The sequence below is a fragment of the Carettochelys insculpta genome, chromosome 2 (assembly GCF_033958435.1).
Source record: "Carettochelys insculpta isolate YL-2023 chromosome 2, ASM3395843v1, whole genome shotgun sequence".
Classification (NCBI taxonomy): Eukaryota; Metazoa; Chordata; order Testudines; family Carettochelyidae; genus Carettochelys; species Carettochelys insculpta.
In genome coordinates, this window is record NC_134138.1 from 165864042 (window position 1) to 165876297 (window position 12256).

The following is a 12256-nucleotide window of genomic DNA, read 5'->3' on the forward strand; positions in this document are numbered from 1 at the left end:
GGGGGTACTGGGCGGTCGAGGGGGACCTGCCCCTGGGTGTATGCCTGTGGTGTCCATGCCCAGCATGATAAGGACGACCGTGGCAGCACGGGCATGGTTCCTGGGATGGAGACCTGGACCACTCTCGAGGTGCATACCCCCGATGTCTGGGGGAGCGAGATCGTCTGGATGATTGAGACAATGGTGAAACTGGTTTGTGGTAGTACTCCAGAGGGTCAAATCCCAGAAAAGGCGAGGGTGGCCCGAGCCATGGTGATGCTGGTTGGAGGAATGGAGAAGGAGGCTCTGGGTAAGCTGGGGGAGACCCATGTCTCCTGGTTGGTGTACGCAGCATAAGGGGAGGACTTGTTGAGAGCAGCCCTGTCCAGAGAAGGGCTGCGGTACCGGGTTTTTGCTGCTGCCTTTCCCCTCCCCATGCCGGGGATCTTGGCCCCGCTGTTGGCGCCGTGCTCGGCACGCTCAACTGCGGTGCTGCGCGGGTGGTCTCCTCTGGTGCCTGTAGGCTATGTGCCTGTTGGCCCTGCACCGTTGGTGCTGCAGGGGTCTGTGCCGCTTGCGGCGGTGCCGCCGGTTCCGGCGCTTGCCTGGCCGCCGCTCTGAATGCGCGGGCCGGCTGCTTAGTAATCAGAGGCTCAGCCTCTGCCACGTGCACGGCTGCGCTGCCGCTTGCTTGTGACTGCGGCTGGGGGCTGTGTGCTCCGCCCGTCCCGCTCACTGTGACCATGGGCAGGGATTGGGCTGGAGAGAGCTTCCTCCGTTTCTGCAGCGAGGGGTTGAGGGACACCGCCTTCCTTTTATGGAGCCCTGTGGGTCCCTGCGGTTGAGGCCTCTCCGGCACATCTGGCTGGAGGGCCTTATCAAACAGCAGCATTTTCCGCCGCATTTCTCTATCCTTTCTGGCTCTGGCCGTAAGCTTTGCACAGAAGGAGCATTTCTGGGTGACGTGTGATTCCCCCAGGCACCTAATACATTGACTGTGCCCATCAGAGGCCAGCATAACTTCGCGGCACGACTCACACTTCTTGAATCCTGAAGAGGACATTGCGGTGAGTCTTTGAGCTGTTAATAGGGTACTTAGCACCTTCTCTGTGCCTGTTCCCCTCTCATGGACTCCAGCCTGCCGCAGCAGGAGGCCTACTGGCCTTCACGTCCCCGGGTTGCCTCCGCTCCTCCTTCTCGTTACTAAGACTTTCTACTCATATATATATATATTATTATAATTTTTTTTTTGCAATAAAGAAACAAACAATTTAACTAAGAACTCTGAAAGAAAACTCTAAAAATCTGAAAAACTCTAAATACGCTGACTCTGGCCACAGCCTGAGCAGATTCCGGCTGCAGCCGATGGCGGTTAAGAAGGAACTGGCGGGGACCGGATCGCGCACGTGGCCGGGAGCGGCGCGTGCCGGCGCATGTGCGGTCTGGCAGAAACTGCTGGAAAGATCCGATCTGCGGCGCCGGGGTGAGCCCGACACCTATCGTGGAGCACCCACGGGGACACTTGAGAAAGAATCAATGGGATCCTAGACATCTACTTCTGCTCCACCCAGGGATTGTTTGACCCTCCCCTTCTGCCCTAGACCCCCAAACCCACTCCACCCCTTTTTCCCTGATCCCACCCTACCTCCTCCTGCCTTCCTCCATCCCCACTCTGTCCCCCCACACCAACCCTTTCTGCAAACCTCCACCCCTCCCATGCCTCTTTCTAGGCCCTCCCCTTTCATGGCAGTGGGAGGCGTTGGGAGGGAAGGGAAAAAGTAGATCAGCAAGTGGGAAGGGTCAGGGGTGGGGCTTGGTTTCTATGTGTGGGTGCACTTGTATAAGAAGCCACTATTCAGTTTGAGAAAAGATATAAAAATCTGCCTTGGAGTAAGATGCTAATGTCAACACTAATAAGTGGGTGGGTGTGGCCTGAGTCCTTTATAAACCTGTGTACTTTCAAGAAAGCTATTGCACATATCACCTAAAATTATTTTGTTGAAGTGCTACTGGACTGCTTTTTTGTTTTGATAGTATATAGACTAGCACGGCTTTCTCTCTGTTACTGTATATATTTCATGGTAGTTTTGGTCTGCAGAGAAATGACAATGGCAGTGTTGCTGTCTTCAGAATTTATCCTACCAATTTTCTTTATATCTGTTTATGAAGTCTGTGAAATCATTATGAGCCAGATCGTACATTACCCTTGGGAAGGGAGAGTTGTTAAAAATTACTATTGCTTTTTAACAAGCTGAGTAGATGAGCACCTTGTCCAAGGTCCTGCAATAAGTCAGTGAGAGAGCTGTGATCAGAGATCATGACTTCCACAAGACTGCAGTCCTTCATGCAGCCCCTCTTCCAAATAAAGCGACATCAATCCCTCTGTGGCAGCCCTTCTGAGCAGTGCAACAGGGCAGTGTACGTATGCAAGAGCGGAAAGAAGCAGAAGGAATATGAGACTGAGCGAGAATTGAAACTATTTATGAAAAAGAATTACTTTCTTTTGAAGAGATCATCATAGACCAAGTTTTACTGTCAATTTTATTCTGTATATACCCCAGCGTAATATATTAGGAGGCCAGCTGCATCATATGGGGAATGTCTGACTCATCCAACGTACCATGTAACAAACAATTCCACAGATACACAATAAACCAATATTTAAACGTCCTCTAAATGTGAATGAAGGCATAACCTGGCTCAGTGTATGGGCAATGGGGAGACATTTTTTTCACCTTTGGCCAGTAGTTCAAATTGGTATGGAATGACAGTTGTGACTCAGGTTCAGTGACCATTATTAAATAGGGTTACCACCTTTCCTGACTGGATGCCTTTGTTGCAAATAGCTCCAGTCTGGGCGAGTTGTCAACCCTGTTACTGCATTTCCAATCTGTCTTGCACTCACTGGGCAGAGTGAGCGCCCTTGTGGGCAATCTCAGGAGAGAGGGCGTGGAGTTAGTAGGCTGAGCCTGCCCTACTCTTTCGTCCTTGAAGCTGCTCTTTCCCAGCCAGTGGGGCTAAACTAATGCAGCAGCACTGAGACGCTCGAGTTGACCGAAACCAATCTCCGTACTGGGGAGAAGCAGGAATTTCAGTCTCACACACTGCCTACTCAGTCCCTTTGGCTAGCACTGTTACAAACGGAGTCAGGTTTTATCTAGAAAGGAAATATTCCAATAGCCTGCAAGACATTCTCCAGCAGGACAATCCAATACAGGGCTTGTCAGAAACTAGACTAAGTGGCTGGCTGTGCCCTGTGTTTTACAAAGAGAATGAAGCAGCAAGGGACAAACTACACTAGAAGCTCGTATTTTAATGTGTAATTAGCATACCCTCTTTGCGTGTGATCGATTGCCTTTGTTATCAAGCACTGCCTGTGTACTCACTCACTGCTATACAAACATGAAGGCCATAGGGCCTGAATCTGAACTCATATGGTGTACATCAGGAAAAATTCCATTGTTGGCACACTGAGCTGAGCTAAAAGTCAGTCCTCATAGTCCCGTCCTTAGGAGTTTATGTCCTGGCTTAAACATGCTCCCATTGATGTCAAAGGAATTTTGCTATGATAATTAGATAGATAATTAAGAAATATTGTAACTACTTGTTTTTTTGGTGCAGTCAGTCCTGCTGTGTACTATTGCAAAGCAGAGGAGAATCGACTCCATGATACATTGGAAGACCATATGAAAGCCAGTCTCAAAACACTTCTAATGGTCCTGCTAGAGAAAAATGTTAGCTTATTGTACGTCTCATTGCTGATGGGTAGCTACTGAGAGCTGTCAGAAGCTGCCAACCTGTAACTGAACATACAACACTTCATACAGTGCTGTCACTTTCAGTGTTCGAAGGACCTTCCCACATCTATTACAAAGGAACCAGTGGGACCAACTGTCACAGAATCTGCCGAATCCTGCTGTGCAATCAACAGCGATGGCTGCTCCAGTATGCGCTAGGCAGTAGCATTAGAAAGATTTGTCTTGAATAGACAGTGTCAATTTGGATCTAATTTAGAGACTCCTCAGAGTGAGGCAGATGTCCTCTTAGTTATTTTATTAAATACAAAATGCAAAGAGCCTGGTTCACCACCGCTTCACTCTATACGAATACCTGCAAAATGAAGTCAGGAGGAGAGGGAATCTCGCCGATCCCCTTATGCCAGCCCATAGTACCTGCATAGATTCTAACCAACTCCTAGCATTCCCGCAAGTGCATGGGCAGTCCATACAGCTCATGCATGCCAATGCTGTGGTAATGCACACCATATAAATATATAAAATATATCAATCCGATAGCTCCAGAATAATGTGCTCCCAGGGGACAGCCATATTCTGAACTAGCGTTAGAGTAGTCTCAGTCACATAGCTCTAGGCAGAGTGCATTACAGCCAGCCAGGGCTAAAGCAACAAAGAGTAAGTAAACATGAGATGTGGCACACAAGCCAGTGTCCCCTAGAACCTTTTTCCAGTTGTGGGAGGAATAAGTTTTGTTATGTGCACCAACGCATCTGCAGATGTGCACCGCCAATTGAAACGCATGCTGGTGGCTCTGGGCATTCTGCTAATCATTTGGGCGGCACCTGACTTGCTCCTGGGTAGGTGCCAAATGCTCAGCTTACAGGGAACACTTGTCTGCAATGTTACTCTCTCCTTGCCGTGCACAAATTCAAGCATTCTTTGGGCATCCAGGAGCCGCCCAGGCTCTAGTGATACACTGACATTGTTTATTTGGGTCACAGAGGGTGGTCACACTCCCTCAGTCATAGTACTGATTGAAGTGAAACCAACTCTTCTGGATGCTTCCAGCAAGTCACAACCATCCAAACCCCAAACTCATTTGGGCACTAGGATTTCGGTGCCACTTTACCAGCTGGGTCAGGCAGGACACAGTTGAGTGTCTTTGGCCTGTTGACTACATCACACCCCATGGCCCTTTCCAAGTTGCCTCATGACCACATTAAACAAGAGAGGTGATGAATTAGAGGGTAGCTGCCCAGAGGGGCCTCATGCCAGTAGCTGGGCCCTCTTAGAGCTACTCCAGAACAACTCTGCAGCTTTGACAAGCCACAGACACGTCAGCAAAGCTTCATGGCCATGTAGCAAATACTGACTACAGCCAGTGGGAATTTTGCTAAAGGTCAACAAAAATAATCTGTTGTTTTTTTTTTGCACACCTTTTTATTGTTTTGGCTAGTGTTGAAAGTTTTTTAGCACCAGTCATGCCTAGGACACAGTCAGCTATAGCATCAGGTATCATATGCAGCCCTGCTGCTTGGTTGCCCAAGGGTAAGAAAAATCTGGGGACTGAAGGAACAGCCAAAGTTGCCTCACAGCTTTCTCAGTAGTTTAAACAAGAAAAATTCCCTAAAATTCACACACGAAGTAGAGACATTCCCTCAGCTCTAATGATGGAATGAATGGGAAACCGCTTACATTTCTGGTGACTCACCACTCACGTCTCCCAACCCTGTTTATTTGTTTTGACCTGCTGTTGCATCTTGTCTGTCCATCTACCCGGGCACTCTCTGGGGCAGGGACTGTGGTCCTTATGGCTTAGCTTTTCAGTGCCTAGCAAAAATGGGGCCGTAATCCTGGCTTGGGGTTCCTAGACACAGTGATAATAATGCTAGTTTAATAGTTTTAGATTAGCTCCCTGCCCCCGCCCCAAAAAAAAAAAAAAAAAGTGATTACATCTTGCCCATTTCCATTTTACTGAGCTGGAACCGTTGCCAACAAGAACAGTCCAATAATGGCATCCATTCATGCAGAGCCATGGGCTTCCAGTTCCATCACCTCATGGGTGGCGCTGAATTCCTTGGTTATCAGTCAGTATCTAATAAATAACATGTGGCAAAGGACCATCAGAGATTTAAAAAAAAAAACAAAAACAAATAGAAAAAAAAAAACAAAGAAATTAAACACCTCAGGCCTTGGCTTCCAGCTTGGTGCACGCTGCTGTTTTACTAACCTTGTTTGTCCTGTCTGCTCATCACCAAAGGAAATGAATTGGAGCCATCCCCTGGCAACTGTCAATTGTCCACTTCTCCCAAAGGCAGCAGCACCAGACACTGATTTGCATTAAACACTACAAATTTTTGCACACAAATGCCAACAGCGTGTAATTCATCAAGAACATTCACGCAACCTTTGAAACGATATACAACAGACGTTGCCAGTTTATTGCTAGCCTTTGAAGCCAAGAAGGGACCATCCTGAGCGTTTAGGCTGCGCTCCTGCACAGTGCAGGGCACAAAATGCACCCCCCCCACCCCCCTGCCCTCAGCCCCCAAAATAACAGACCAGTACATTTGCCTGGAGGATAAAATGGGATGATGGAATACATGCAGACTCATGACTTACATTTCGCAAATAAAATGGTGTTTGTGTCTGTAAATGAGCAGGACCATGTTGTGAAGGAAGTGTCATCTCACATTAGGCCTGATTCTGCACTCTGCTGCATGATTTTAAGTGCCATTGTCTTTAACAAAGAGCAATTTGTGTCAGGGAGGGCAGAGTTTGGTCAGTAAAGTTTAGGCCAGTCAAACAAACTAAAACAACCAACCAAATGAGGTAATACCTTTTATTGGATCAACTTGTACTGGTGACCGAGACAGCCTTCTGTATTACACAGCACGTTTCAGACCGAAGCAAAGACTCGTCCATTTACTGATCGTTTGTGTTCACAATTATGTTGCATCACTTGCTATTTTCAATGGTAATTTAAAATGGTCTCTACTTTTGTCTTCTGAAGCCCTCTAATATGCCAGTAATCACTGACATACTGGCTGGCTACTTTGCCTGTGCTACTGAGTTAATACATAGTTACATACAAAATAATACTGCTTTAAAGAGAGGCACTTGAACTACAAGCCCATAGCTCCTGCTAGTTCTTCATTCCCAACAGCACCGCAAAAAATCTTTCGGTTTGTTTGAGAGTCCGTAGTAACCACATTTCGATCAATACAACATGTTGCAGGTCAATGGTTTTTGCTCATATCCGTGGCACTAATTTCAGTTTTTGTCCCATTCCAGTTAATAGGCTGCATCATTGGCAGACAAGGCAGTAAGATAAATGAAATCAGGCAGATGTCAGGTGCGCAGATCAAGATTGCTAATGCCACAGAAGGCTCAGCAGAACGACAAGTAACAATCACAGGATCCCCAGCAAACATCAGCTTAGCACAGTACCTTATTAATGCAAGGTAAGTTAGCTTTGTAAGTGATACGTTTCTGCAAGCCTGCTTGGTCCATTTTCCAAGAAATATTTGCCCAGGGTAAAGCCAGCAATTTGCTGTGTGAGGTCCATTTTGCATAATGTTATTTGATGCTTGCCAATTCATAGATCCTGTACTGTTAGAGCCTATGTATTGGTGGTATATAGGGAATGCAGCTTAATCTGGTACAAACTCAGGTACCCTGAATCATAAGAGCTCACAAATCTAAACATTCAGAGCTGTATTCATCTAATCTATGAGCTGGGTACAACCCGTGATATGGTCATAAATTCTTTGCAAGATAAAACTTTTGATAGGACAAAACAGATGATGCAGAATTGTCCTAACTGGCAACTGTAGTGAAAACAGATTGCAAAACAAGATTTAATTTGCTAGCTCAAAATTGCTTCTCAGGGTTGCTATTAAACAGACAGTTAGTTACTAAAGTTACCTGGGGTTTATTTTTCATAGATTGTTTTAAAAAAAAAAATAACACCCTGATCAGACCGGGTGAGAATTTCCTTTTTACTTTTCAGCTTGAATGTTTAGTTAGCCCTTTGAGGCTGCTATGCCTGTCACTTTTTGGATCTGATTATTTAGGAAAAGATTAATGTTGATACGCAAATAGCACTTTATTTGTTACTACTCCTCAAGGAAAGTGCTATGGATATAACACTCTGTCGTAAGTCTGCTTGTGCATGCTGCATTGAGGCACTATGGAGAAAGATTAGTATCTCTACACTATACCATTTAAGAATATTATGCCATCTCACAAGTTGAGCTACTTTCTTCAGTATACTCACTATTAACGTAATATTAAGGGCATCAAATAGTATAAGCTTGTATATGTTGTGGATTACAGTCCTATCAAATTAAGAATCGTCTGTCCATGTAACCAAGCACCTCTCTACCGCTATAATTTGACCCATGGCTACAAAAGCATGTAGATTCCATGAATGAAGGGAAAGGAGATTTGCAAAATACCGATGCAGTCTTCCATTATGGGAAACAAAATCCTGCCTTTTCTTAGCTTTGCATTATTTAAAACTAGCTTTCTGGGGTAAATGTGCTGTTATCATCACAAGGCTTTATCAGTACCCATTTCCAGGATTCAAAGACAGCATACAGTTCTTGTGCTTTACTTTCTTAATAACAAATATGTCACTTTCTTAAGCCCTGTAATCAAGTAAAAATGTGTTCCCTCCTTTAACCCTTAAGGATATGTTCTTCTCTTGGTGTTCAGGGATTCCCCACACATCGAGACGAGAATAGACCCCTTCATTTTTAGTTGCACAAACGCCATATGGCATGCATCTGGATTGCAGAAGATAACCATTTAAGATCTTGAAGACAGCTAAAGCATGCAAATAAAATAATGCAAGTTATTAAGGAAGTTGCAGTGAGCTGGTCACCAGAGACAGACACTCTAGTGAATAAACCTCTCAGTGACTCACTTAGCCAAGCCTGTGAACGCTCACAGCTCTGTTTATTTCTGTCTAATGAGTCTTTTTATGGAATGGGACATTTTAAGAGTCTTTTAACACACTTTTGCAAAGAAGAAAACTGATGAGAAATCATATTCTATGGATACTATACACCCTGTGAAAATAGAAACAAAGTAGCCTTTTCTTCCTGTTGAATTTCTAGATAGAAAGTGTTTGTTACCATCAGGTACAATAAACCATATATATATATTATGTACCATATGTTGAAAATGTATTTAGATAAAATGACCTCATTTGTCAATGAAGAGTCTTAAAACAATGTATAATAAATTAAGCTCTCAAGTATCATAGATAATTAAGGTGGCCTTTTCATTTGAAAAACCAGTACTATGTGACAAATTTTTTGTTAAAAGATATAATGAGGAGAGATGAATTCAGTTAACACAGGAGCAAACGCAGCCACGGAACTCCTGGGCAGTTAAGTATTGAATTGGCTGTGGAAATAGAATAACTTCAGTCCAACAAGAAGGATGCTTACATACGTTGGCAAGGCTGTGGGAGAGAAATTTAGAGTGCCACAGCCCATGGGGGACCTAGTCTATGGATACTTGGAGCCAGCTTCAAGGGATTTAAACCCCAAACTTCATATGAGTCTTTATTTTTAGTTTTTATTTATTTAGATTTTTATTAAACATAAAAGATGTGAAATAAATTTTTACTGGAAAGAGTTAAATACAATATCAAAGTCTTAATGCACCAGATACCCACTGCTCTACAAAAATAGTTGATGTACCCCAAGGCCAGGAGCCACCATCATTGCTGGGTCTGCCTTTCCTTTCAGTTCAGGGAGTTATCTATGAATCTGACATCACACTGCAGGCCAATCAGTGCTGTAATGTCGTTCCCAATGCTTTGGTTTCCAGAAACATAACTTCTAAGAATTACAACACAAAATTTAAGGTTTGACAGCAGTATGGGATTTAAAAAGAACTCTGGTTCTTTGAAGAATCTGAACTATTTCTAGCCAGTTTGTCTTCTTTAAAATAATTTATGGGATAATTTTTTAAACAGATTTTTTTTGTTGCAGCATCTTGTTGAAAATGTGCACGAGACTATACAGAGATATAAACAATTAAGGCAGCACGCTCTATAGAGCCAGAGATTTAACCTTATATCTTTGTTTCTATCTGAGACTAGCCAACTGTTGACATTTCTATCCAAGAAATATTCCTTGTCTTAGTTATGTGCATTAAGCAGGCTTGCTTTCTTGTGTAGTCTCTCTCTTGCCTCGTGTCTGCTCTCCAGTGTGAACCATGTAATCACAAGTAAAGGACTTGGGAAATCAGGTTCCACTCTAATAATTGGATCCTTGTTGTCAGATTATTAAAACTGTTACTAAAAATGAGTTGAACCACAATTTAAATCAACTGTATGATGTAAGACTTCTTTAGGTTATAAATGAATTTCAGCCAATGGTGCCTCCTTATTCTTAAGAGCAGCTTTTTGAAGATATTTTTACTTCCATCTTGATAACTATTTGATTAACTTATATTTAGGATGACTAATAAGGGCCCAGCCCCTGACAAAATAAATCTACTGATTCCACAGAACACAGGCTGTAGCCTTCAGAGTATTTATTCATAGAACAAATTCTGTAAAACTGACATTATGGAAGTCCAAGGGTGTCATGCATCATTGGCTTCCATATGAAATTTGGTCTGTTTACATGTAAACAGCTGATTTTAGTAACTGCAAACTCACCCAGGCCTCTGAAAACAAAGCTGAATTCTTTCTTTTTTTATGCATCATCATCATCGCCACTAGAAATGAAGATCTGGTTAGGTGGGCCAAATGAGATGTTTAACTATGCCTCTGTGATGCAGTACATTGTTTGGCAACAATGAAGTTGCACAGGTCTACTTGGCCACCTCTTACAACACATGAAAAGTTATTTTTTTGTCCCCAGGCTGAACTTTCTGCATTAGCAGCTAGAAAAATCCCATCTTGTTACTTGCCAGGTGAACCTGTTTGATCTGGTGTCACTGGGAGATAAGAAATAATGAATCCTCACAATGTCATTTTCACAGACCTCTGTCAAAGTAGAACTGAGCTGTAAATATAAAAGCCAATTATATACAGATAAGTTTACAAAACATGCCTCCCCCTGCCCCGTTCACCAATTTGAGCAGCTCTGTAGTTGGCTCCAAATATCAGGGTCAGGTAACAGACCTTTTAAATGGAAATTATATAGTTTGAGGTCAGCTGGATTATTTGTTATATAAAGACATTAGTATTTTGTTTCTATAAAGACTAGTTTTGACACAAGATTAGAAAAGCCATGTTGCTCAGTGGAAATGGATGATGCTTGTGGAGGTAGAAGTTAAGACAACCAAAGTTTTCACTTTCACAAATGGGAAAGTTATTCATAGACCCTTTACAATTGTAGCTGAGACAGCTTCCCCCACCCTGGAAAAGCATTGGTGTTGTGCCAAAGCACCTGCTTCTTTGATGGGGGGAGGTGACGAACTGATATCCTCCTGCCAAATATTCAAATAAGCCCCCACATCTCTTCACATTACCTTTAGTGGCTGTTCCGGCAGTGCCAGCCTCAAGCAACAGCACCTCTGTTGTCTTAAAAAGATAGTTGCATCTGCTGTCTGGGGGAGGGGCAGCACCTAGAACAAAGTGAGGGTTTTCTGGTGGTTTCCCACCTCCAGCAGTGAACAGATGTTCTTCCATGTCCTTTGAAGCTGCATGGCGCCCTGTGCTCTGGGAAGACCCTACTTGCATTCTTGTTAGGCCTGCCCTCCCCTTGCCGGGGGCCTGGCTATGATTTCTCCTTAGTCCTGAGTGCTTAAATGAACAGGGCTAGAAGTGCCCTCCACTCTGCTGCTGGTTGATGAGAGACTGCCAGGCCTCTGCCAAATCCCTCCTCTTTGTGAACTGAATGGCACTGGGTTTCTCTGACATTCCTGCACCCACTCCTGAACAGAATATGTGGGGGTCAGGGAGGTGTTGCTTCCAGAAGGGTCACAGAGAGGAAGCATGAGAGGTCTGGCCAGTGGATCGGTCCTGAAGAGTACAGTTGGCCCAACCACTATGAGGAGTAAGCTGTATAGGAAAAGGAGACAGGGAAATCTTTTTTCCTCTGGAGTCACAGAAGGCAGCGACTGGAGGGATTCTGTTCCCGCTGCCCTCCAGCCATAGCAGGATTGGGCAGGAAAGTGGTTCTTCCATTCCACAGGTGAAACCGTGGCGGGGGGGGGGGGGGGGGGGGTGGCGCGGCTGGGACCAATCTCCTGTAATTCACAAGCTGAGAGAGCTTTTAACTCACTCCATTGCTCTGATTTAGAGCCCACCTTCAGAAAACGTGTAATATAGCACAGCAGTCTGTCACATAAATAACCTGCTGAAATATGTACTTGCCTGAGATGTAATAATACATTTGTGAATAGAGCCAGAATAATAGTTTTCTGATCCTTAGCCATGTTTACATAACAGATTGTAATCATTGCCCAGTAATTGCCTACATTACAAAGCTAGCAGTGTGAAATGAAATATGTTTACCCAGTTGATGGTCTATGCCATCAATAATACACAGCTTATAACAAACACATTT

The 12256-nt window shown here is 44.1% G+C and overlaps 1 protein-coding gene across 8 annotated transcripts in view; it reads left to right on the forward strand.

The window, feature by feature from the left end:
• LOC142009638 (poly(rC)-binding protein 3-like) overlaps positions 1-12256 on the forward strand; it is a 221403-nt gene that overhangs the window by 191245 nt on the left and 17902 nt on the right. For 6 of the 8 annotated variants that reach the window (XM_074987975.1, XM_074987973.1, XM_074987976.1 and 3 more), the window contains exon 12: positions 7011-7180. In XM_074987975.1, coding sequence (XP_074844076.1) covers positions 7011-7180 — 170 coding nt within the window. Of the gene's footprint in view, positions 1-7010; positions 7185-8435; positions 11767-12256 lie in introns of those variants that run through there. The other 2 variants (XM_074987977.1, XM_074987980.1) reach the window with 2 other exon arrangements.